This window comes from Phyllostomus discolor, chromosome 9 (genome assembly GCF_004126475.2).
Source record: "Phyllostomus discolor isolate MPI-MPIP mPhyDis1 chromosome 9, mPhyDis1.pri.v3, whole genome shotgun sequence".
Lineage (NCBI taxonomy): Eukaryota > Metazoa > Chordata > Mammalia > Chiroptera > Phyllostomidae > Phyllostomus > Phyllostomus discolor.
This window is the reverse complement of record NC_040911.2, coordinates 79,392,277-79,416,704: the sequence shown is the minus strand read 5'-3', so window position 1 is coordinate 79,416,704 and position 24,428 is coordinate 79,392,277. Positions and strand designations below refer to the sequence as shown.

The 24,428-nt window shown below is 37.7% G+C and overlaps 1 protein-coding gene across 4 annotated transcripts in view; it reads left to right on the top strand.

Moving 5' to 3' along the window:
- The window catches only part of MCM8 (minichromosome maintenance 8 homologous recombination repair factor), a 41,260-nt gene extending 18,352 nt beyond the window's left edge, over positions 1–22,908 (top strand). For 3 of the 4 annotated variants that reach the window (XM_036009577.1, XM_036009576.1, XM_028523785.2), the window contains 7 exons: positions 2,746–2,887; positions 9,081–9,276; positions 11,379–11,598; positions 11,872–12,081; positions 13,112–13,188; positions 21,086–21,275; positions 22,161–22,908. In XM_036009577.1, the coding sequence (XP_035865470.1) occupies positions 2,746–2,887; positions 9,081–9,276; positions 11,379–11,598; positions 11,872–12,081; positions 13,112–13,188; positions 21,086–21,275; positions 22,161–22,253 (1,128 nt within the window). In that variant the 3' untranslated portion in view covers positions 22,254–22,908. The remainder of the gene's footprint in view (positions 1–2,745; positions 2,888–9,080; positions 9,277–11,378; positions 11,599–11,871; positions 12,082–13,111; positions 13,189–21,085; positions 21,276–22,160) is intronic. The other variant, XM_036009578.1, reaches the window with a different exon arrangement.
- Positions 22,909–24,428: the final 1,520 nt, after the last annotated feature.

The window sequence follows — 24,428 nt, the reverse complement described above, 5'->3', positions numbered from 1 at the left end:
CAGTCAGGGTACATGCCTGGGTTGCAGGCCATGACCCCCAGCAACCCCACATTGATGTTTCTCTCTATCTCCCTCCCTTCCCTCTCTAAAATAAATAAATAAAATCTAAAAAAAAAGAATAATCAGATAAAGGGTAAGAGCTCTGTTGGAATACATTTCAACTGCTGCTGAATCCAAAGCAAGGCAGCTTCTGTGACCAGTCTGTTGCTGGTCCCCAAGAAATTTCTGCCTCTGTCAATCAGAGTCTAGTGGTCCTCTCTTCAAGGGCTTATCATGACCCTGTAAGGTACTGCTTGGTGGAATGCTTGTGGTTTCCTTGGAGGGACACCTGGTAAGCCAGCCATAATGTCCTTTCTAAGAATGTCCCTGTTCTGCATTTATACTCCATGCCTTGTGTGGAAAAATGTGACTAGACCAGAGGCTCCCTTGCACTTTGGTAAATTTTAGTCCTGTGACTACTGAACCTTTGTCCAGGGATTGGGAACCCTGGCTACACATTAGAATCACATTTGGAGCTCTTTGGAAATACTGTGGCCTGCCCTAGGCCAGTTGAGTTAAGAGTCCCTGGGTAGCCCTGACTGGTGTAGCTCAGTGGATTGAGCACGGGCTGTGAACCAAAGTGCTGCAGGTTCGATTCCCAGTCAGGGTACATGCCTGGGTTGCAGGCCATGACCCCGAGCAACCCCATATTGATGTTTCTCTCTCTCTTTCTCTCTCCCTTCCCTCTCTAAAAATAAAAATAAAATAAAATCTTTAAAAAGAAAAAAACCTTAGGAAGCAAGAATATTTTTTTTTAAAAAAAGAGTCCCTGGGTTAGAGTCCTATCATCTGTACGTGTATAACCCTCCACAAATGATTCTGATGTGCAGCTAGGATTGAGAACGGCTTTGATCTGGTTGTTGTACAATAAACCCACTGTCCTTTACGTCAGATGATTCTTTGTTTCTTATGGCTCAGTGTTAAACCAGTCATTTTAATTTTTAATCTGACATCCATGTTTCCATATTTTGTTCCTTTTGACTAACTGGGCCTAAATTTAAAAAAAAAAAATCTGCACTGAGCCCTTGGCAGCCTGGCCCAGAGTACCTAGCCAGAATATGGATTTGAAAGGGACAAATGGCACATGGGGGTCTAAGTCGTTACACTTTCTTTTCCATCTTTTATAGCATTGTATGTGTGCTACACAGAATTTTGAATTAGCATATTATATGTGGAAGCCTGGTTTAACCTCCACAGTGTCTGATCATCTCTATAAATCATTTAATTTCTACATTTTGTTTATAGTATATAAAGTATCATTTTTCTCTTCTTTTTTATTTACAAAATATGTCTTGGCAGATGATGTTTCCAAAATACATTAAATGGCACTTAAAATATTTTAATACCAAGAAATGACATTGGCAGTTTTTCATGTTTTTTAGACCTGGGAATAATGCCTTTAAAACCCCTGGCTCATCCTAGCCAGTGGAGTGTTGTCCTGTAACTGAAAGGTTGTAGTTTTGATTCCCGGTCAGAGTACCTACCTAGGTTGCAAGTTTGATTCCCCTGTCCTGGCAAGGGCAATGTCCAGTCCAGGCATGTATGGGAGGCAACCAATCGATGCTTCTCTCTTACATCAGTGTTTCTCTCTTTCCTTCCTCTCTCTCTAAAAGTAGTGAAAAAATGATGTCCTTGGGTGAGGGTGAGGAAGAAACCCCTGAAAACAAAACAAAAAAACACTGGCTCAATTTAAAAATAGAAGTTGTAATATTAGTGGAAATTAAGTGTTGTAAATAGTGGAGGGTACCGTGTATAAATCTGCTAGTCCCACTAAGCCAGGGTTTTTAAAAGTCAGGCTAACGCTAATAGTTATGAGTCAGTTACTTTGTATTTTCAGTCTCCTTTTGTTCTGACCATTTAGTAAACTGTTGTACTCTAAGACTAACAAACAAGGAATTACAAATAACAAAAATAATTATAGCTACTGCTTATAAGTCAGGCACCATAGGGTCCCTTGGGTCGTTCACGGCACAAGTCCAGATCACACTGGCATAATAACACTGGGCGCTGTCTCCTGAAGTTGTGCAGTACATAGCCATGTACAGCGGCCTTTCATTGGGCACTTACTGTGTGCCAGGTACCAGGTGAAGCGCCTTCCATCCATGATCTCATTTATTCCTCAGGACGTTATGTGATAAAATATAAAGGAACTGAAGCCCAGAGTGGTCTGAGAGCCACAGAGCCAGTACATGGTAGAGCCAGGATTAAAGCAGGCCTACCTGACTAGAGGTCCTTGTTTTTAACTGTTGTGCTAGTTGATGACTCTTTTGATATGCCGTAGATTATTTACTTAGAAGGCAAGCATCATTGAACCATTTTATTACTTGATGTTTAAAGAAACATTAGAGACTTTGAAATTAAAATTGGTACTCACATTTTTGCTGTTTGAACTTGAGCAGGAAGCATAAAATGGAGTTGTGTAGAATATTCTCATGACCACAGACATCAGAGTCAGCGTGCCTGGGTCTGATGGAATCCTGACTTCACACCTTTGTAGCTGTGTGAGCTACTCACTCTCCGCAGGCATGGGTTCCTGCGTCAGTACATGGGGGTGTAGTAATACCTCCTTCTTACCAGGATGGTGAAAATTGTAGGCTAAAGCTCTTAGAAGACTACCTGGCATATAGCTAAGATTTGTGAGCAATCGCTATTAGCTATTATTTCCCTTTACTTTGGGTGATTCTCTTAAATTTTTTGTTTCCTCAGGCGGTATGCAGTGTTGCTCCACGTGGTGTGTATGTGTGTGGTAACACCACAACCACCTCTGGTTTGACTGTAACTCTCTCAAAGGATAGCTCCTCAGGAGATTTTGCTTTGGAAGCTGGTGCCCTGGTACTTGGTGATCAAGGTAAGAGACCAAAGATGATGATGATAATTCTGGGCTTTTCAAAAATGTCTTTTCCTTTTCAATTTCTTTATATCCTGTTCAAGAGGCATTTGGACAGCACTGTCCCAACCAGTGAGTTGAGAATGAATGCCAGAAAAGTTAACTAGAAATACAGTACTATCTTTTTTATTTATATCGATACTGCAGAACTGGACTGGTACATAATGTCATTCATATTCAGAATCTTGCAGCAGATACACTTACATGTAAAAATTAAAAAGTCAGGTTAAAGAGGTATAGCTCCCAACACTTCCCATTTCATAACACCCATCACATCTGTGGTTTGTTTCAAGGCCTGTTTTAAGCTTTACAGGGTTGGGTAGGATTGGGTATCTTGACTACCACATTCCTATTGCCTTGTACATAGGTGCACAATAAAGCATTATTGAATGCATTACTGTTAACTCAGTAGTTCTAGATGCCTTGGAACTAAAAAAAGGTGAGTGTTATCCTTTGCTCTCAGAGGACTTGCAATGAGAGTTTAGAGCTGTTACCTTAAAATTGGAAGTTTTGCTGTATTTTAACTCATCTCATTCGGGTGTTTGTTTGTGTTTTCAGTTTTTGATTGATAATTTATAACAAATCCAGTTAGAGGGCTCAGCATGAACAAATCTTCAACCAAGCTTTGTTACCTAAATTTCTGTGATACTTTAACCCTGTTGGGAAAACTTGTTCCTATGCATTTGTCAGGCTGTGCCCAGATTCCAGTTCATCTAAAGTCATTCGTCCCTTCCAGTTTGCCAGTGACCTCCACATTTCTGAGGCTAGTACCCATGCCATGTCTGACAGAGCTGGTCACCGCTCTCTCCATGACTTTGTTTCCAGGACTCTGCACTCCTCTGGTTTTCTTCTTACTTCATCCACCTCTCCTTCTCGGTCTTGACTTGTTGTTCATCTCTCCAGCCTCTTAACTGGTTGGCACCTCAGAGTGCTTGGTTTCTGTTCTGTTTTTCTTCTTGGTCTGTATTCACCTTCTCGATGATTTTAGTCTCATAACCTTACTTACCTATATGCTGAAAATTTCCAAATTTATATTTCTTTGCCTCTGAATTCCAGGCACATACTTCTTATTGTCTATGCAGTATCTCTACAACTCTCTCATCTTAACATGTCCAAAACAAAAATTCTGATCTCTCCCTGCAATTATATTCTTTTTATAATCTTTTGCAATTTAGTAAATGACAGTTCTATTCTATTTGCTCAAGTCACAAAATGTAGAGTCATCCTCGACTTTCTCTCATGCCCCACATCCAGTCTGTCAGCAAATCTTTTTGGTTCTACATTGCAAATTCAGTCAATCTATGAATAACATGGTTTGAACTGCATGAGTCCACTTATATGTGGATTTTTTTTTCTTTTCTTTTTAAAATATTTTATTGTTTATGCTATTACAATTGTGTCAATTTTCCCTCTTTGCCCCCCTCTACCAGCCATATATTTTTTCAATAAATACATAACAGTACTGTAAATGTTTTTTTAACTTTATTGTAAGAATATAGTATATAATACATATTACACACAAAAGATGTTAATCAACTATTTACATTATTCATTAGCTATTTACGTTATTCATTAGGTCAACAGTAGGCTATTAGCAGTTAAATCTGGGGGGAGTCAAAAGGTATATGTGGATTTCTGACTGGCATGGGGGTCCAGCACCCTTATCCCTGTGTTCAGGGGTGAAGTATATATCCAGTATCTGACCTCTTTTCTGCTGCTGCTACCCTGATCTCTCACATGGATTATTACTCTGATCTCCTCTTGGGGTGCCTGTGACTACCCTTGCCCTTCCTGTTCTTAACAAGGAAGAGCAATCCCATTGAAACTTAAATCATTTTCTTCTTCTGTTCAAAACCATCCACTGGCTCCCTGTCTAGTGAAAGCCCAAGTATTGATAGTAACCCAGGGCCATTCCCATTCAGGCCTTTCATCACTTCTTCTGCCTCATTACCTTCTACTTTCCTCTATTTCCTCTTCTTCAGCCACAGTGGCCTCCTTGCTCTCATCACAACCATCATCAGTGCACCAAGCACATCACAGTCTTGCATCAGGACCTTTGTTTTTGCTCCTCTTTGCATGGAATGAATGTTCTTACCCCAGATTTATCAGCAAGGCTTGTTCCCTTTCCTCTCCCAAATTTTTGCTCAAATGTTGCCACCTCAGCAAGGCCTTCCCTATACACAACATTTTAAATTATAACCCCCATCCCCAACAGCAGATGTTATTTTCCTTACCCTACTCTACCTTTTCTTTCTATAGCACTTAGTACCTTCTAATATACTATATGGTTTCCTTTTTAATAGTCTGCCTCTCTGCACCAAGTAGAATATAAGCCTCACAGGGGCAGCTATATCCCACATGACTAGAACAAAGTACAGATTTGATCAATATTTGCTCATTAGAAGTGATAGTATGTTTATTCAGTTACCAGGTGAAGAAAATAATAAATAAGAGGATACTCATTGTGAAACTGCCAAACTTTTCATTAATTAGAAGTTGTAGGTGATATGGGATTTGGCTATACAGATAGCCAATGGGATTTAAGACATGGAATGTTAAGAGCCTACTGCCTTTTCTTCCAAATATAGATAGATAAGCCAACACTATGCTGGTAAAAGTTGCACAGTTAAAATACAAAGGAATGTTAGCAGAGCTAGGGTCCTAAAAACAAATACAGAGTCCTGCTGACACCTTTACTGAACACTTACAGGGAAAAAAAGGAGAAATAGGGCTGTTTTATATTTCCCTTCTTCAGTATATGATGAAATTACCAAAAAATAGTTTTTTAAAAAAGCAACAAGATTTATCAATTGTAGGCAAAGAAAAGAAAGTTTAAAATTTTCAAGGTTTAAACTTAATACTTTAAAACCAGGATCAGCAACTTTAGTCCACAGGTCAATTTAGTCTTCAGCCTCTTTTAGTATAGTCCATAAGCAAAAAAATTGTTTATATATTTTTAAAGTATTAATAAAGAGCAACCAAAAAACCAAGAATATGTGACAGGCTCGTAAAATGTGAAATATTTACATCTGCCCCTGTAGAGAAAAAGTTTACCCACTCCTGCTTTAAAAACTTTGAAAAGTGGCAGTGCAAGTAGCAACTTGACTTTGTTTATATACTGCCCCCACTCCTGAGGAACTGAAACAGTAATCATGAGACTTTCCAGTAATACTGTAAGTTCCAGAGAGAGATGGACTGACCTCTGAGCTGGCATGCTTACTTGCTCATAGAGTGGTTAAGAGAGGTTTAACCACAGCAACACCCTGTGGAGATGACCACCTAACAGGTTGCACATATATTGGGAAAAAGGGAGAAAAATAGTACAAGGTAATAAGGTTTGAGAGTGATTTCCCTGCAATCGCACAGTCACTACCTGGTATTGCTGGGAACTGTACTCTAACCTTCTGACTTTAGAGCCCATGGTTTTCTTTTCAAATTACACTGCCCTAAGAAACCCAATTATGAGACTCCAAAAACCCAGCTCAAAAATCACCTTTTTCTTAAAACCTTTCCAGATTTCCCTTCCCCTTTTAACTTTCTACCATCCCCAGAAAACTCATCTTGTATAATTATGGGTATCTTTTATAGTTGTTGAAGTATACGATCTTAAATATGTATACACTATATTTTGCTGTGTATAATGCACTCCCATGTATAATGAGCACCCACATTTTGGGGCCAAACTTTTAAGAAAAAAAGTCTTTTGTTTTAATTTTTAAATTCAATTATTTATTTATTTATATTTAGATACCTTTTTTGTATTATAAAGGAATTTTAGCATTTATTTTTTAACATACTGTGGTATAAGAAATTTTATGTAACCAGTAATTACAAAACACAAGAACAGATATAAGGTATAAGACATTTTATGTACTGGTAACAAATTTATGATATTTACACATCATAGAAGGCCAAGAATGCTCCATCACTATCAATATCAGAAGTATCGTCTTCAATTTCTACAGTACTGGTGTCTTCTGAAGAGTCACTTTCCTCATCCCAGTAAATTTCGTCCTCACTTCTATCCATAGCATTGCTGATGCCACATTTTTTAAACGATTTCACAACCACTTCCTTCTTGACACTGTTCCACGATCTTAGGATCCACTCACAAACCTGGGCGATCGATGCTTCCTTGATCGTGCCTGTAGGTAGTAAATCATTACCAGCTGACTGCATCCAAGACGTCCACTCTCTCTTCATTAGGTCCTTAAAGAGCTTGTTTACTGACACATGAAGAGGTTGTAGTTGGCTAGTTAGTCCACCAGGTATCACAGCAAGTTGGGTTTTCAAGTCCGCTGCAATTGCTTTTGCACTGTGTGTAACGTGGGCTTTGAAGTGATCAAGAACAAGCAAGGCTGGTTTTTTAAGTAATCCTCCAGGCCTTCGTGACCACACTTTGTTAAACCAGATTTTCATGCCTTCTTCATTCATCCATCCCTTTTCATGAACGTGGACAGTAACTCCACCTGGAATCTTTTCCTTTGGAAATGTTTTTCTTTTAAAGATGATCATAGGTGGTAGCTTTGTCCCGTCTGCACAGCAGGCTAGAACAACAGTGAAATGTATTTTCTCATGACCACTAGCTTTAGCAGCCATGGTCTTTGTTCCTTTGATGTCCACAGTTCTGTTGGATGGCACATCAAATGTGAGTGGGACCTCGTCCATATTGGCGATTTGGGATAGATCAAAGTTGTAAGTTTTTCGAAGATTGATAACATAAGAATGAAATTCCAAAACTTGCTTCTCATATGCTGCTGGAAGTTTCGGGGCAAGTTTCATTCGTGTTCTAATGCTCAAACCCTCTCTCTTCATAAAGTTAAAGCACCATTTAGGTGTTCCTGAGAAATCATCAATGTTTTTTTCTTGTGCAATCCTTTTACCTTCTTCTTGTATCATCTTGGTTGAAACAGAGATCCCAGTTTGATACTGCTTCAGAATCCAGGTCCTCACCTCCTGCTCCACCTCTGGCCACTTGGGCGGTTTCCCTCTCATTGCCTTCTTCTGTCTTGGCATCTGGAGAAGCTTTTCTTCCTGTTGCCTCCACAGCCTGATGACACTCTCTGTGGGAGGAGGTCCAAAGTGTCTCTCAGCAGCTCTGTTGCCATGCTTTTTAGCGTATTTAATAACCTTTAGTTTAAAGCTTGCAGTGTATGAAAACCGTTTTGACATTTTCCCAGAGACTTTCCAGTAATTTCTCCCTCCTATAGCATATGAAAACAAATGTCACACTGTTCACCCAATGGTAATAAAGTTGGCACCAGCTATCTTATCAAGTGGATCACAATTGGAATCGTCTGTCTTACTCTGTGGATGAGAATATGTTGCCCTTTTTTTCATTTCCTTGAATCATTGGTTGAAACTGCTTTCATTGCAACTTTGTCGTAAGTTCAACAAAACCAATGATCATGTTCCAGGGTATTATTTTGCATACAGATATCATTATTGCTTTCTAGAGTTACACTTTTAATGCATAAGCATAAATAAAAGAATTAAAAACATTTATATGGATACAGAATTAGTACCACCCATGTATAATGTGTATCCTTATTTTTCCTTCAAAAAATTTGAGCAAAAAAGTGCACACTATACACAGCAAAATATGGTATTTTATCTCACCTGTTTGGATTTAAGCCTTTAAGTTTTTTAAGGGTCACTTTCATATGTTCTTAATTTTTGTAACCCTCACAGCATAGTGCTATCCCTGTGGAAATGTTGAATGAGTAAATATCACATGAAAGTTAGTTAAGTAAGCTCCTGCTGGTATGGTTCAGTTGGTTGGGCGTTGTTCCGCAGACTGAAAGGTCTCCTGTTTGATTTCCAGGCAGGGCACATGCCTAGGATACATGTTCGGTCCCCAGTTGGGACGCATATGGAAGGCAACCAATTGATGTTTCTCTTTCACGCTGACATTTCTCTCCCTCCTGTCACCTCTCTCTAAAATAAAAAATAAAATAAAATTTATTTTAAAAAGTTAAATAAGATATTTTATTTGCAGTGAAATAACCAGAAATTCTGTATTGTATGAAATGTTATCATTTTAACTGCTGAAAACAATTGGAGATACTGTTTATTGTGGAATAATTTCCACTCCGTAAGATTTAGAACTTGACCAAAGGACAGTTTTTTCTGTATTATTTTACTGTGGTTATAGGTATTTGTGGAATAGATGAATTTGATAAAATGGGAAGTCAGCATCAAGCCTTGTTAGAAGCCATGGAACAGCAAAGTATCAGTCTCGCAAAGGCTGGCATGGTTTGTAGCCTCCCTGCAAGAACTTCTATTATTGCGGCTGCAAACCCAGTTGGAGGACATTACAATAAAGCCAAAACAGTTTCTGAGAATTTAAAGTAAGTCTCTTCAAATGTTTATACCTTTACTATACTGAATCCCTGTAAGGTAATATGAAAAAGATAATGAAGGGTGTGATGGGTAGTTCAGAGACATTACAGGTTTCCAGTAAATGTATAAAATGTGTTTGAACACTAAAAATTAAAACAACGAAGTACTGTTGATATCATCCAGAGGCAAGCATTTTAAATATTAATAATCAGTATTGGCAAGGGGGTGGAGAATTTAGCATTTTGAAGGACAAGTTGGCATGTTCATCACTATTATAAATGTACACATTTTGTTCCTGCCAGTTCTCTTAGGAACTGCACTCACAAAAACAGTCACACAGGTGCACAAAAATACATTTACAGGCTGAGTGTTACAGCATTATTTATCACTGACAAAGACTGGGAACAACTTAAAATGTTCATCTATAGGGAACTGGTTAAGCTATGTAGTAAGACTGTACAGTGGAAAGGAGCTTTGTAAGTACTGGTAGGAGAACACATCTGTGCTTTACTGTTAAGTGCAAAGAACACATGATATACTCATATATGTGGTATGATCCCACTTTTCCCAAAAACAATGTTCTTATCTATGTGTATGTGCTTTCTCTTCTAATTTGTCCTACAGGTTGCACAATGTGAATAGGGAGGGGAAAATAGACTTAAATGATACAAAGGGAGAAAAAGATAAAAGAATGCCTCAGATGAAAAACTGGAACCTTTAATTCCTCTAGGGGAGAAAAGCTAATTTTCTAATGTTTATTAATGTGATTATTACTTCTAATGTAGAAATGGTACATGGTAAAATACATAATTGTATTTTGAGATTCTGGGTATTTTTGCATCAGCATCAGCACCACCACCAAAAAAGTCAATTTATTAGTTTTTCTTAGTAAAATGAGAAAGGGCCATACTGGAAAGATCAGAAGGATCCTAAAGGATCCAGGACTTTAGTGGTACCACAAGCCTGTTTTGGGATGTTGGTCAAATTTGTTAATCACTCTAGATTTCAGTTTTCTTGTCTCAGAGGAGTTATCTGATTAGTGGGTTCAGAGATGATTAAATGGAATACTGCATTTTTATTAGAGTGACTAATTAGATGCTTCTTTAAGAAAAAAATGGGCTTTTTGCTTCTAAATGGGCATAAATGAGAGACTCAGTGTGTTTGTGAGGCAACAGATATAAAAGATTAAGAATGTAATTAGGTACTTTTGATATATCATGTAGCATTCTAGCATTAAAAATTCAAAGATCCTACATCATAGGGAGTGATATAGAACACAAAGAATTCAGTGGTTTGGCTGGTAAGAAAGGGCCATGTCTTCAACCTACCAAAGGATGGTACATATGAGGGGCAACCCCAAAAATCCTGGAATTTATTTATAAAAAATTGTGTGTTTAGTCTTACATGTTTAAACTTTAGTCAGCTTCAAAGTACTTTCCATTTGAATCAATACACCTATCAAGACATTGTTTCAACTGCTCAAAACAGTTTTTGAATTTGTCAATTTTGATGCCTTCTAGTGCTTCTCCTATTTTTTGTTTTACCTATTCCACATCAGCTAAATGTTTCCCTTTGAGGACATTTTTCATGGGGGTGGGGTTGTTGCTTGGGGCGAGATCGAATGAATATGGAGGGTAGGGCATAGAGGTCATACCATTTTTGGCCAAAAACTGTGGAACACTCAGCACTGTATGGACAGGTGCGTTTGTAAATCACCCATCATAAAATGGGAAAACATGTTGAGTCTTCCAAAAAAAATTCACTGAAGCCAAACACAACTTCTTACAACAACGGTAGCTGGTACGCTGATACAGATGGGTTCCTAGAACACTCACCTAGCAGGGTAGCTTGTTCTACAAGGGGCCTGCCCTCCAGAAGATAATTCAGGTTTTGTGGGTGTTCCCTCGTATAAGGCTGTGCACATGTTGAAGGGCATATGGCCTGATGTCTCTGGAGTTGGTGGGTGTGTTATTCAAAAGCTGTTGCTTGTTTCTGTAGCCTAAAACCTTTTTAAAGTTCTACGTGCAACTTGAGTAATAAACAAGTTTTCTAGGTTTTCAGTTTGTTTTTATGCCAATCATTGTTTCTTCTTTCTTTCATGCCTCTTTAGAATGGGGAGTGCCCTGCTATCCAGATTTGATTTGGTCTTTATCCTGTTAGACACTCCCAATGAGGACCATGATCACTTACTCTCTGAACATGTAATTGCAATAAGAGCTGGAAAGCAGAGAACTGTTACCAGTGCCACAGTAGCTCGTCTGAATAGTCAAGATTCAAATACTTCTGTACTTGAAGTGGTTTCTGATAAACCATTATCAGAAAGACTAAAGGTACAAATGTTCATAATCATTCAGTTCACTTCTGTTTGAATGTCAGAGTTGTGTATTGTCGAGCAGTAGCATATAAACTTTCATACCACACCTTTTACATTATAATACAATGTTATTTGAATTAATCTATATTAACTAGACCAAGAGCTAGAACTAGTGTGTTTGACTTGAGGGTCTTTTTGAATTTTATATTTATCTACTGAAGTTATTTTAACTGAAAGATTTTAGTTGCCACTTATCCTTGTATTCTTGGACCTTTTTATCATGTGTCAGGTGGTTCCTGGAGAAACAATAGATCCAATTCCCCACCAGCTATTGAGAAAGTACATTGGTTACGCTCGTCAGTATGTCTATCCAAGGTTATCTGTGGAAGCTGCTCAAATTCTTCAAGACTTTTACCTTGAACTCCGGAAACAAAGCCAGCGATTAAATAGCTCACCAATCACTACTAGGCAGCTGGAATCTTTGATTCGATTAACAGAGGTTTGTTTAAGTTGATATTTTCTTAGCTTAAGAAAGGCTATGTAGGCCCTGGCTGGGTAGCTCAGTTGGTTGAAGTGTCATCCCTATATACCAAGGTTGTGGGTTCACTCCCCGGTCAGAATCAACCAATGAATGCATAAATGAGTGAAACAACAAATCTATGTCTCTCTCTCTCTCTCATCAGTAAATAAAATAATAAAGAGGACAGAGGAGTAATACAATTTCTCTCAATCTTCTGCATGACAGATTTGGTTTTTCTTTTTATTGGGAGGCATTAGAAATTGATTTTTTTAAAGGTTTGGTCATATCTTTTAACTATAAAGAGTCACTTCTTTCTAGGCACAGGATCATCTTACCATGCAACTGTTTTTTGTTGTTTGTTTTTTATAACAACACTTAGGAAACTCGGATAGTGTGAAGAGTGGTTAGGTTAACTATGGATGTTAGGATTTCAAGTTGAGTATTTGAGAACATGGAATGTGTCAAATAGCTTGAGTATTTGATTTGGTAGATGACAGATCCATAATAATACCACCCCTTTTTCTAGCAGCAATAATGTCTATTTGCAGCTATGTATGGAACACTAAGAGAACACTGGCAGTTAAAGTTAGCAGGGCCAGAGCTTGGGCTTTTTGCTTCTAAAATGTGATTAACTCCTCTTTGTTGTGTTAACAGATTGATTAGGTATAACTTCCTGAAAGTAAAAGGCAAGAAAAAAGCAAGTATATTTCATAATCAAATCTTCTGAAATGAACACAGAAAGATATGCTAGTAGATAAAAATTGGTTTTAATCCGTATTTAATATATGTCCTGCCAAAGTGAGTGCTAATCCATATTTTAAATGATTATTCTTATACTTGGATTTTCAAATCACTTTTTAAGTTCTTTCATATTATAGCTCCCTTCTCCAAAAGCCAGTTTTTGTGTAAAATGAATAAATGAGAGCCTAGATATAACTATCCCTGCTCAAACAATGTTAAATATATCTATAATATTTTGTTATCTGAAAATAGTTGTTTTCTTTCAAAGGCACGAGCGAGGTTGGAATTGAGAGAGCAAGCAACCAAAGAAGATGCTGAGGATATCGTTGAAATTATGAAATATAGGTAAGATTAAATTTTTTAATGTTTTAAATAAAATGTCAGTCATCTTTCCATTTCAAATACAGATTTTAATTAGGCCAAGCAAAATTGTTTTTATTTAGTCCATTGGATCACATTTTACTCTGAACAAACTGTACTTTCTTCATTTAAAATATCTGGATAGCCCTGGCCAGTGGGGTTCAGGTGGTTGGAGTGTCCTCCTTTAACCAGAAGGTTGCAGGTTTAATTCCCGGTCAGGGCACATACCTAGGCTGCAGATTCAAACGGTCTAGGTGCGGGTGCCTGCGATCCCCAGTCCGGGCTGCTACAATCCCCCGTATAGGCGTGTGTGGGAGGCAGCCAATCAATACTTCTCTCTTGCATCAAGTTTCTCTCCCTTTCTCTCTCTTAATAAAAGAGAAAAACAGCAAGGAAAAAAATGTCTTCAGGTAAGGATAAAAAAATAATAAAAAGATATTTCTGGGTAAATAATCTTTACATAAATTTTTTTTTGAATGGGCAATACATTCACACAATTCTAAAATTATTTCAAAATTACATATTTTGAGAAGACTTCCTTCCATCCTGTTTACCACCCACCCTTCCTCTCCACCAAAACACCATTACTGTTTTGTAAATAGCATATCTTACAGTGTTCTGTACCCCTTGAAAAATTTTGACATTATATCTAGAGATCCTTCCCTATAGGAAATAGGGACTTCTTTTTTACAGCTAAACAGTATTCTATTATTTATTTTTTAAGTATATTTTATTTATAATGCTACTACCATTGTCTTAGTTTTTCCTCTCCTTTATCCCCCTCTGCCCTGCAACCCCCACCTTCCTGCATTCCCCACAGCCCCTTAGTTCATGTCCATGGGTCGTACACATAAGGTCTTTTGACTTCTCCATTTCCCATACTCTTCTTAACCTCCCCCTGTCTATTTTGTGCCTACCAATTATGCTTATTATTCCCTGTATCTTTTCCCCCATTCTCCCCACTCCACTTCCCCACTGAAAAAAACCCTCTATGTGATCTCCATTTCTGTGATTCTGTTCCTGTTCTAGTTGTTTGCTTAGTTTTTGGTTTTTTTTTAGGTTCAGTTGTTGATAGTTGTGACTTTGTTGTCATTTTACTGTTCATAGTTTTGATCTTTTTCTTAGATAAGTCCCTTTAACATTTCATATAATAAGGGCTTGGTGATGATGAACTCCTTTAACTTGACCTTATAAGAGAAGCACTTTATCTGCTTTCCCATTCTAAGTGGAAGCTTTGCTGGATAGAGTAATCTTGGATGTAGGTCCTTGCCTTTCATGACTTGGAATACTTCTTTCCAACCCCTTCTTGCCTGTGAGGTATCTTTTGAGAAATCAGCTGATAGTCTTATGGGAACTCCTTTGTAGGCAACTGTCTCCTTTTCTTTTGCTGCTTTTAAGATTTTCTCCTTATCTTTAATCTTGGGTAATGTAATTATGATGTGCCTTGATGTGTTTCTTTTTGGATCCAATTTCTCTGGGACTCTCTGAGCTTCCTAGACTTGTATGTCTCTTTCCTTCACCAGATTGGGGAAGTTCTCCTTCATTATTTTTTCAAGTAAGTTTCAATTTCTTGCATTCAACGGTGGAATGTTTAAAGTTGTCCCAGAGGTTCCTCAGTGTCTCCTCATTTTTTTTTTTTGAATTCTTGTTTCTTCATTCTGTTTGAATTGGATGTTTATTTCTTGTTTTTGTTCCAAATCATTGATTTGGGTCCCACTTTCCTTCCCTTCTCTGTTGGTTCCTGTATGTTTTCCTGTATTTCACTTTGTATAACCTTCATTTCTTCCTTTATTTTGCAGCTGAACTCAATCATTTCTGTGAGCATCCCAATTACCAGTGTTTTAAACTCTGCATCTGATGGATTGTCTGTCTCCTCACCACTTAGTTCTTTTACTGGCGATTTAATCTGTTCTTTCATTTGGGCCATATTTCTCTGTCTTGGCACACCTGTTATATAGTAAGGAGCAGAGCATTAGGCATTTGCCACTGTGGGGCAACCCTCTTCACTGTGTTGTGGCGTTCTCTGTGGGGGATGGGTTAGGGAGGGAACAATGTCTCATGCTTGGCTCTTGCCCCCCTTTCCTTTCCATCACTTCTCTAGCTTCCCACAAGTAGATTGTGCCCTTTCAAGTGCTGATTCCCAGGTGGGTAGGTTTGTGTACATTCTAGGACCCTATGGGCCTTCCCAGTGGACTCTCCTATGAGACTGGGAATTTCTCCTGCTGGTGCAACCCCCACTGATTTTTACAGCCAGAGGTTCAGAGGTTTTGAGTCTTTAGTTTTCCCATACTAGAACCCTGGGTTTCACAGTCTGTCTTGCTCCCCAGTTGTTCCTCCTGGTTTATCTGTGCGTAAATGTGGGAATCCGGGTCAGTCAGCCCCTGCCTCACCCGCATCGTCCGCCACCTTGTCACACATCCTCTCTGCCCTGGCTGCCCATCTCCGCCCTTAGCACCAGTCTGGATGAATGTTTCTTTAACTTCTTGGTTGTTGGACTTCCATGCAGTTTGATTTTCTGGCAGTTCTGGTTGTCTGTTGTTTTTAAATTGATTGTTATCCTCCTTTTGGTTGTGCAAGGAAGCAAAGTGTCTACCTACGTCTCCATCTTGACCGGACCCTGAAATCCTAAATAGTATTCTATTATTTAGATATGCCAGAGTTTAACTAGTCCCCTATTGCTACTAAATACACATTTCCCATTCTTTTCTTCTTACAAACAATATTACAATGAGTAATCTCTGTAACATAATTCATATGTGGGTAGGTATATACCTGTATGAGAAATTCTCAGAAATGATATTTCTGGGTCCAGGGATAAATAAATACTTTAGGATTTTAACAAATGTTGCTAAATTGTATTCTTTGCATTTTGTCATTTGATAGATCATGATTCCTAGCAGGTAAAAAAGAAGAAAAGTTATATTTCAGCTGATCATATATGTCTACCTTAGATACAGATGTTTTTAATCAATAAAAGCAAAGGCTGATTATTTTAGGTAGGTTTTTCTTTCAGTTCATAATTTTTAATAGGTTCACAGATTCATAAACTTCAAAATTCCAAAGTTCAAAAAGTATACAGTGGAAAAAGTTTCCTCCTACCCTGTTTACTAGCTGCCTAGTTCTGCCTTCTCTTGCCCCAGTGGTGACAACAAATCTTTTATGTTACGACTTTCAGGTATAAAATACCTACTAGAACTCTGTATCTGTGTATTCTTTTTTTTTTTTAATAGAGAAGTAGTAGCATACCACAAACATTTTTTTTCATTTATAATTCATCTTTGAGATCATTCCATATCAGTGCCTAAAGAGCTTCCTTTTACTTTTTAATAATTGCATAGTATTCCATTATGTATGCACCATAATGTAGAAACTAGCTCTTTTTAATATGTTCTCACAGCAATTAAATATAAATGTTAGGAATCTACTTTTCCAAGGCCAAAATATATGTTAATCTAAGGGTGAGATTATTTTGTCGAGCAATTCAAAAGTAAGTGTTTTGTTCTTGCCCTGAGAGCCCCTATTCTGGGGCTTGCTTGGAGTCAGAACCAGGTGACTCTGCCGAGTTGTTCCTCTTTGGCCCTGAGTACAAGTGGCACAGCATAGCAGGAAGCGCGTAGGCCTTAGAGTCTGACCTGGAGCTGCCACAAGTTAGATTCCATTTCTTAGGCTCCTTCTGTGTAAACACACCACAAAGGATGGTGCTGCGGTACAGCCTGGCAACAAGGCTATAAAAAGTGACAAATATGGTCCTGGCACATTAGTGAACACTTGATAAGTAACACTGTATTTATGACCAATAGCTCTAGCTTTGATGACATGACACTGAGAGATCTCCCTTTCTCTGACCCATACCACACACTGAAGGCTTAAAAAACTGGCAGATCCCATATCATAGATCATAAACTTCCAAAATTATTACCCTTTTCAAAGGATTTCTTGGGTCTAGTCTTTTATGTTTTCTTTCCATCTATTTTCTGGTAGCTCTAAGCTGCAGATCCCTTTCTTCCTTTCCTCAGAGAAAGACTTTATGTGGCTGTCTCTTCATTCCCCAGCTGGTACTGGCAGGTCCTTGGAGGCCACTCGGTTCTCTCTGCCGCCTTTAGAAGCATGCTATATGGGCAGAAGGGCACCCATCCCTCTTGAAGATCTAAGCATTAACCTGCCCTTTGTTTCTTGCCCTATAAGCAGCCTGTGGACAAAGAGGACCTTTATCTTTAATTCTGTATCATAATTTGTTAGCAACAATGAGGTTACAGTCTTTGAAAGCTCTAAAGACCCAAGAATTGATAGCTCTTAATGATTCCTGGTGCCAGAGCACTGGCTAACAATCAGTAAGATCAAAAATAACATCCCTTTCAAACAATTCCTAACATAGTACCTTCTATATCTGAATATCTTACTGGTTTAGCATCATACAGTATTGAACCATCACTTTTCTCTCATATATGATTCAGTACTAGGTTTTGAGGGGTCTTACAGGTGAAGGCTTTACCAAGTTTGCTTTCTTCCATCTCCAATGGACTTCATTGTTGGGGACCCTCTAGTTGCCATTTATAAGCAGCCAGATAGTGTAGGAATTACCAGACTTTCTCATACAGCATGCTGCCAGTGGCTCACATATGAAGCAAAGGAATGGCCACAAATACCAGTTGCCTTCCTGACTTCCTGTAGGAGACCATATCAGTAAGAAACCTGAAACTGCCCTAATAGTGATCCCTTTTTTCATTAGAAAAGTCAGTCACTGAACCTAACCAAAATTCCAGAAAATTTGTATTCTTTTTTTCCTAATTAAAACAAGGACCAACAGGGACTTCTTATGTAATGATAAGAAGCTGCCTCTTTACTTACAGTCTAGAGTGTGTATCTCTGTTTGTATATCTTGTGCTTAAACTCTCCACTTTTGGGGTCGAGCTAAGATTGCCACTTCTCTTTTCCTCTTAATGATCTCTTGCCCTTTGGGTCTTCTGGTGTCTGATTCTACTGAAAAACGTCAGGTGCTTCCACTTCATAAAGTGTTGGCTGTCAAGCAAATCAAGGGTCAAACTACTCTGATCGCCCTTTCTCTTAACTGGAACATTCTCTTTTTGAGGCTTTACCCTTACTCAGTTTCCCGAGGCCTCAGACCCCAGACTTTGCCTCAAACAGCCATCTGGTATTTGTCCACAGTAAATCCACTGGTCTGTGCAGGCCATCAATTAGTTCTTACATCTGAGCTTAGACTTTAGCAAGAAAAATTATGCTTTAATTACCTTTTCAATAAAAATGCTGTATAGCTTATTTATGATTAGTTCTGCATGTCTCAGTAATCATTTATACACTGTTTGCATGTGCTTTTCCATCCAAGAGGAACTCTTAGGCATTTCCTCATTGAACTTGTTTCTACTGCTTCTCAAAGTAGCCTTGCTGATAAATCTGAATTATTTTAGGCTGTCAGTTTACTTCTGGACTTCTGAAAAAAGAGGTGTCATTATTAAGTATAAATAGTACCTACATGAGATTACCAGTTTCCCTGACTTGTCTTGAGTACAGTTAGTTTCCCTAAATTGAATGGGTTTTTTTTTTACTGGCTTTTATAAAAATTTTCGGATAAAATAGTTTGATTCCAAATGATTGGAATTACCTGGCACAATTTCCATGCTAGAGATTAAGACCCAGTTAAACACATTGAGACTAGATTGTGAATTCTGTCTTGTTACACTTAACATGCTTGCTGTCCTTAGTCTGCACTCTCTGAGAGCAGGAACTTACCTGTTGCGTTTACCAGTGTATTTCCAGGGCCCAGCATCATGCCTAGTACACAGCAGGCCCTCATGAAATGTATTTCTTCGATGGTAAAGTTGACCTTTCAAGTAATCATCTTTCATTCATTATCTCATTTAAGAGTTCTCATCCCTTCAGCTTTTGAATGTTTGCCCTAAATGTGATTTTAAACCTAAAATGTGTAGTTAAACTACATTATAAGTGGGAAGCATAAGCCTAAATAAGAAAAATCTGAACTGTGATATAGTTTATCATAGTTATGAGAGCACACAGCTGTAAAAATGAAATGTGTATTGGCAACAGTTCACAAAGCTTTCTCTTAAAGTTAAAAATATACTAGGACACAAGAGAAGAGCGCCACTCTATATTTTTTTCCAGAGCTACCCTTTAAATGTAAGAGATTATCATGAGTTTTTTCTATTTCAGGAAAGTAGCTAAAATATTTTACATTATCTTTCTTCAAATCTGAAGCATGTAGCTCAGGTTAAAATACCAGATGATACATAGCTATTGTAACTTTTGGCAAGACAGTTAACTTTACTAGACTTTTTTTCTTCATCTGTAAAATGGGAATAAGAATAGACCCTAAGTCATAGGATTGTTGAGAAGACCAAATGAGATAGGATATGCTAAATATAATTAAGGAAAATATTAACAACTATATTAATGTATCCTAAAGCATTTTTGACAACTATCTGAGAAATAACCATATGGTAAAATTATATGGTAGAGTAATCAGTCATAGAAGCCTTGCTTTGGCTGATGTGACTGGCCTGCAGACCAAAAGGCTGCTGGTTGGATTCCCAGTGAGGGCACATGCTTGGGTTGTAGGCCAGGTCCCCAGTTGAGGGTGAGCAAGAGGCAGCTGATGTTTCTCTCACACATCATTGTATCTCTCCCTCTCTTTCTCCTCTCTCTAAAAACAAATATTTTTTAAAAGCCTTAAGTAAGATTATACTGTATTGCAGAGGGAAACATATACTCATTTGTCTTATTATCATTTATTAGTCTTATTTGAATGACACGTATTCCTATTTGTGCAGTTCATTCTCTTTCAAGTAGGTTTTCACCTATTTTAGAAAACCAAATGAAGCTCTGTTTTTTAGTAATCCTTTAAACTCATTCCTTTGAGCTCTTTAAGATCAGGGATTGGGCCTGCCCACTGTGGCTCAGCTGGTTGGGCACCGTTCTGCAAAGTGAAAAGTCACCAGTTTGATTTCCAGGCAGGACACATGTGAATTCGGTCCCTGGTAGGGGCGCTTATGAGAACCAACCAATCGTGCTTCTCTCCCTCTCTTTCTCCATCCCTTCTCCTCTCTCAAAAAAGAAATAAAATCTTAAAAAAAAAAGAATAGGGATGGTACCTGTTTTGTTCATCTACTATAAACCCACTGCTTAGTAGGTGATCAATTTATGTTTGATTAATTCCTGATTAAATAACATCCTTGTCTCTAAACTTGACTGTGAGATTATATCTGTCCCAATATACAGATACAGGTTCAGGCAAGGACTCAGCAATAGGGCTGTATTAGAGAGGATGGCCAAATATATGAAACTGGTGTTTTCAGACTTCTGGCTAAAATTTATTGTTGTGTGTTTTTTTCTTGGTGATACTGTGAAAATAAGAGGGAGCAATAGAGAAAGGGAGATAACAGGTATATCCTTTAGCATCTAACAATGATTACTACAAGTTATCAGAACCCTTAAATTCATTCCTAGAGTATTTTTAAACACCTATTTGTCAGATGCTGCATTGGGAGCTGGGAACACATCTTTACCCAGTAAAGTCTAAATTTAGTATGTTTAAATTTTTTTTGTGGATCAAAAAAATGTTCCAGGTATTTATGTTACAGTCTGTCAACTTTCTATTTTTATGCATTTCTCTTTTCAAGTTCAGAAGTTTCTTAAGAAAGTGTCAACTGTCCAAAATATATTTATCCCCAGTCCGTACCATAGTAAATTTCACAGTGGCCACTCACTAAATATTATATGTTTAAATCTCTGCTACATGAGACCTATGGCTACTTCCACATTTTTCTTATTATAATCTGGAGGCCTACAGTAAAAATTTCTATAGCCACATCCCTTTGTGTAACTTTGTTTTTATTCCCCTCCCATCAAGCATGCTGGGAACTTACTCTGATGAATTTGGGAACCTAGATTTTGAGCGATCCCAGCACGGTTCTGGAATGAGCAACAGATCAGCAGCAAAAAGATTTATTTCTGCTCTCAACAACATTGCTGAAAGAACTTACAATAATTTATTTCAGTTTCATCAACTTCGACAAATTGCCAAAGAGCTGAACATTCAGGTATGATAAACCAAATACTTAATAAATCTTTTCTGTAATAATGTCAGGTCTTTAATAATGTATAATAGAATTTTTAAATATCAAAAGATTTGGAGTAAAAGAATGGAGTAGGCATTTTGCGAAACAAAAACAAGCTTGTTTTATTTAAGCTATGAAATTAGCTGTGTAGAGCTTTAAAAAGTTTTTATCTTTACCTACGTTTTTTCAGAAGGTTTTTCAGTGTCATGATGGTTACGAGGACGCACTGTTAGCAGGCTCAGTTTCCATGTGGGCAGTCCCTTCCTTGCGAGCGAGGCATCAGAATGTCTCTGAGCCTCAGTTTTTATAACTGGACATTTGTACTTCTTAATCCCCTTCCCATGTTTTTCTGCCATGTAAAACAGTTTAAATGGAAAATTGCCCACTTAATTTCAAAAGCTAGTCTAATTTTTGTTTAGACCCTTTAAGCTAAAGCAAATATAAAAGATTCTCTGCTGCAGTGGCTGGGTTGCTGAGTTGGTTAGAGCATAATCCAGATATGTCAAGGTTGTGGCTTTAATCCCTGGTCAGGGCACATACAAAAATCAGTCAACCAATGAATGTGTAAGTAAGTGGAACAACAAGCCAGTGTGTGTGTGTGTGTGTGTGTGTCTCAAATTGATTTTAAAAAATTCTGTGCATACTGGAGTTTTCATTTTTATTAGCTTTGCATTATAGAATCCAAAGTTCATATGTAGGCAGTTTTCTTTGTTAGTACAAATAATTTATTTTGCCCAAGATATTTGACAACTGTATATTACTTTTTGAGAAAGAAATTTTAAAAATCATATTTTTGCACATTACTTTAGTGGGCTCTTTTCCTTGTGATTTGTTTGTTTGGGATAACTCTTTTTTGTTTACTTCCAGGTTGCTGATTTCGAAAATTTTATTGGATCACTAAATGAGCAAGGTTTTCTCTTGAAAAAAGGCCCCAAGGCTTATCAGCTTCAAACTGTGTAAAAGGACTACCAAACTAGAACCTCCTGGGTTTATTAGCAATTTAAAGCCAACCCAAGAATGAAGAGTATTCAGAAAAATACTGTTCTGAAAAATGACATTCCAAAAGTAATAGGAAAGGAGTGCTGAACCAATTTAAAAAGTGATAGTCGTTTGTTAATTTTTACAACTTCTATTAAGTTAAAAATATGTTGTTTATATTTTTTATCTAAATGATGTAATTATAAACTATAGTTTTGTTATTGACCTTTTATTCTTATACTTGACAGTTTTACACATCAAGTGTCCATTTGGGGAAGCATTCACAGTCACGTTTTCCCTGCCCCCTCTTCCTGCCACAGTGCACCCCACGTGCCCCAGTCTCCGATCTGGGGAGCATGCTCCGCACAAAGTTACTGTTTAATGTTGAAAAAGTTCTGCAACAAAAAAATGAATTTATATCTTTCAGAAATAAATTGAAACTTTATTTATCTTAACATCTTAGTTACTGAAACATTTTTAAAATGTACTTTATTACTAAAGATAAACATACTTACTTTAAGTAAATAACTGTGCAAGACTTATATTAAAACCTATACTTTCCATACTTCCACACTCCCTAATTTTCTGCTCAATCTCAACTGTGTTCCTATTTATCTCCATTTTTCTAAAGGACATGCTAATACAACTAATTCTTAAGTTTTCTGTTTTAAAAATTAATTTCTTACTACAGAGGGTCAGAATGTTCTCTGAAACCCTTTTACATACATACATAGTCACACTTGCCCTTTTCTTCCCAATTTAGTTATCACAGTTTTTAGGTAAATCTGTATTTACACTGTTATGACTTGAATATTATTCATTTATTTCTTGTACTCTTTGTTGTCTCTGGAATTAAAACTTTGTTTTTTAACTACTTAATTTTATATGTGCCTGTCACTAATTTGACCCCAAGGCTCCACTGCAAGTCTACGTCTCTTCTCAGAACATACAAACAAATGGAGTAGTTTATTTTAACTTCTTGGAAATCTCTCTCCTGGAATTCTCTGACCTTTTCTGGTCAGAACCATGCAGCTGTCACCGCAGGACTTCTCATTTTCTCTCCCATTTCCCGTCTCCTGTGTTGTCTCCTTTCTTGCTTTACTCCCTTCTTTTGGTGGAACCCATCTTCTAAGTAGCTTCCTGAAAAAGAACCCATAGGGCAAATTCTTCCCTCACCCCTGGATTGAGAGTATGGGCACAGAATTTTAGTTTGGAAATCATCACTCAGAATTTTAGATAGTGCTCTGTTACTTTTAGTTTTCTGTGTTGCTGTCTAGAAATTCAAAGCCAGCCTCATGTTTATTCTTGGGCACATGACCTCCTGCCCCCACTCCCCATTTCGCCTCCCTTTTTCCCATGGTCTTCTAAAATTCAGTGTTTAGTAACTCTAACATGCTGGCTTCTCATGCCAAAAACTTGGGGGGGTTATCTTTACCTCTTCTTTCTCTTGTGCCCATATTCATCAAAACAAATCCTTTCAGCACTATCTTCAAACTATCTGAAATCTGATCGTTTGTTATTACTTCTATTTCCACTATTCTTATCCATCCCACCATCTCTTGTCCAGCTTTCTAAAGACAAAGACTTTGTTTTATTTACTGCTGCTATGTAGCAAGTGGAACAGGATTTGATCACATACCCCATAGGGGTAGACACATGTAGAATGGGTGACTATGCCACTTACAAATAAGACAGTGGTACAGAGCCTAACTGAAATGGTTAAGGAAATTGATTTAAGAGGAAAAATGTTAAGAAAATTAAAAAGTTTGTAGTAACAAGATGGAGGTATTTTCCCCCTTCTCTCCTGTGAAGCTGTTCAAAAGCAATAAGGAAACTCAGAAACAAAAATACAGAGTCTAACTTCTGTGAACTAGGAAACAAAACCCAAACCACAACACTAAGAAGAGCTGCCAAAAGCAATGAAGATGAACCAGGCAGCTTTGCACGAGGGAGGAAGCAGAGATGATGACTGTGGCTGAAGGTTTTAGAAGGAACCAACAAGGTGTTTCTATGAGTATATTTTGCACACCTTTTGAAGCCAAAAGTAAAATCTCGTGTTTGCGAGAGGGAGAACATGGCATACAAGGTGGCAGTGGCAGCTTCTCTGGACTGTCCTGGAGTACAAGTAAGAGAGGTGTTAAATGAGAAGTCACATAG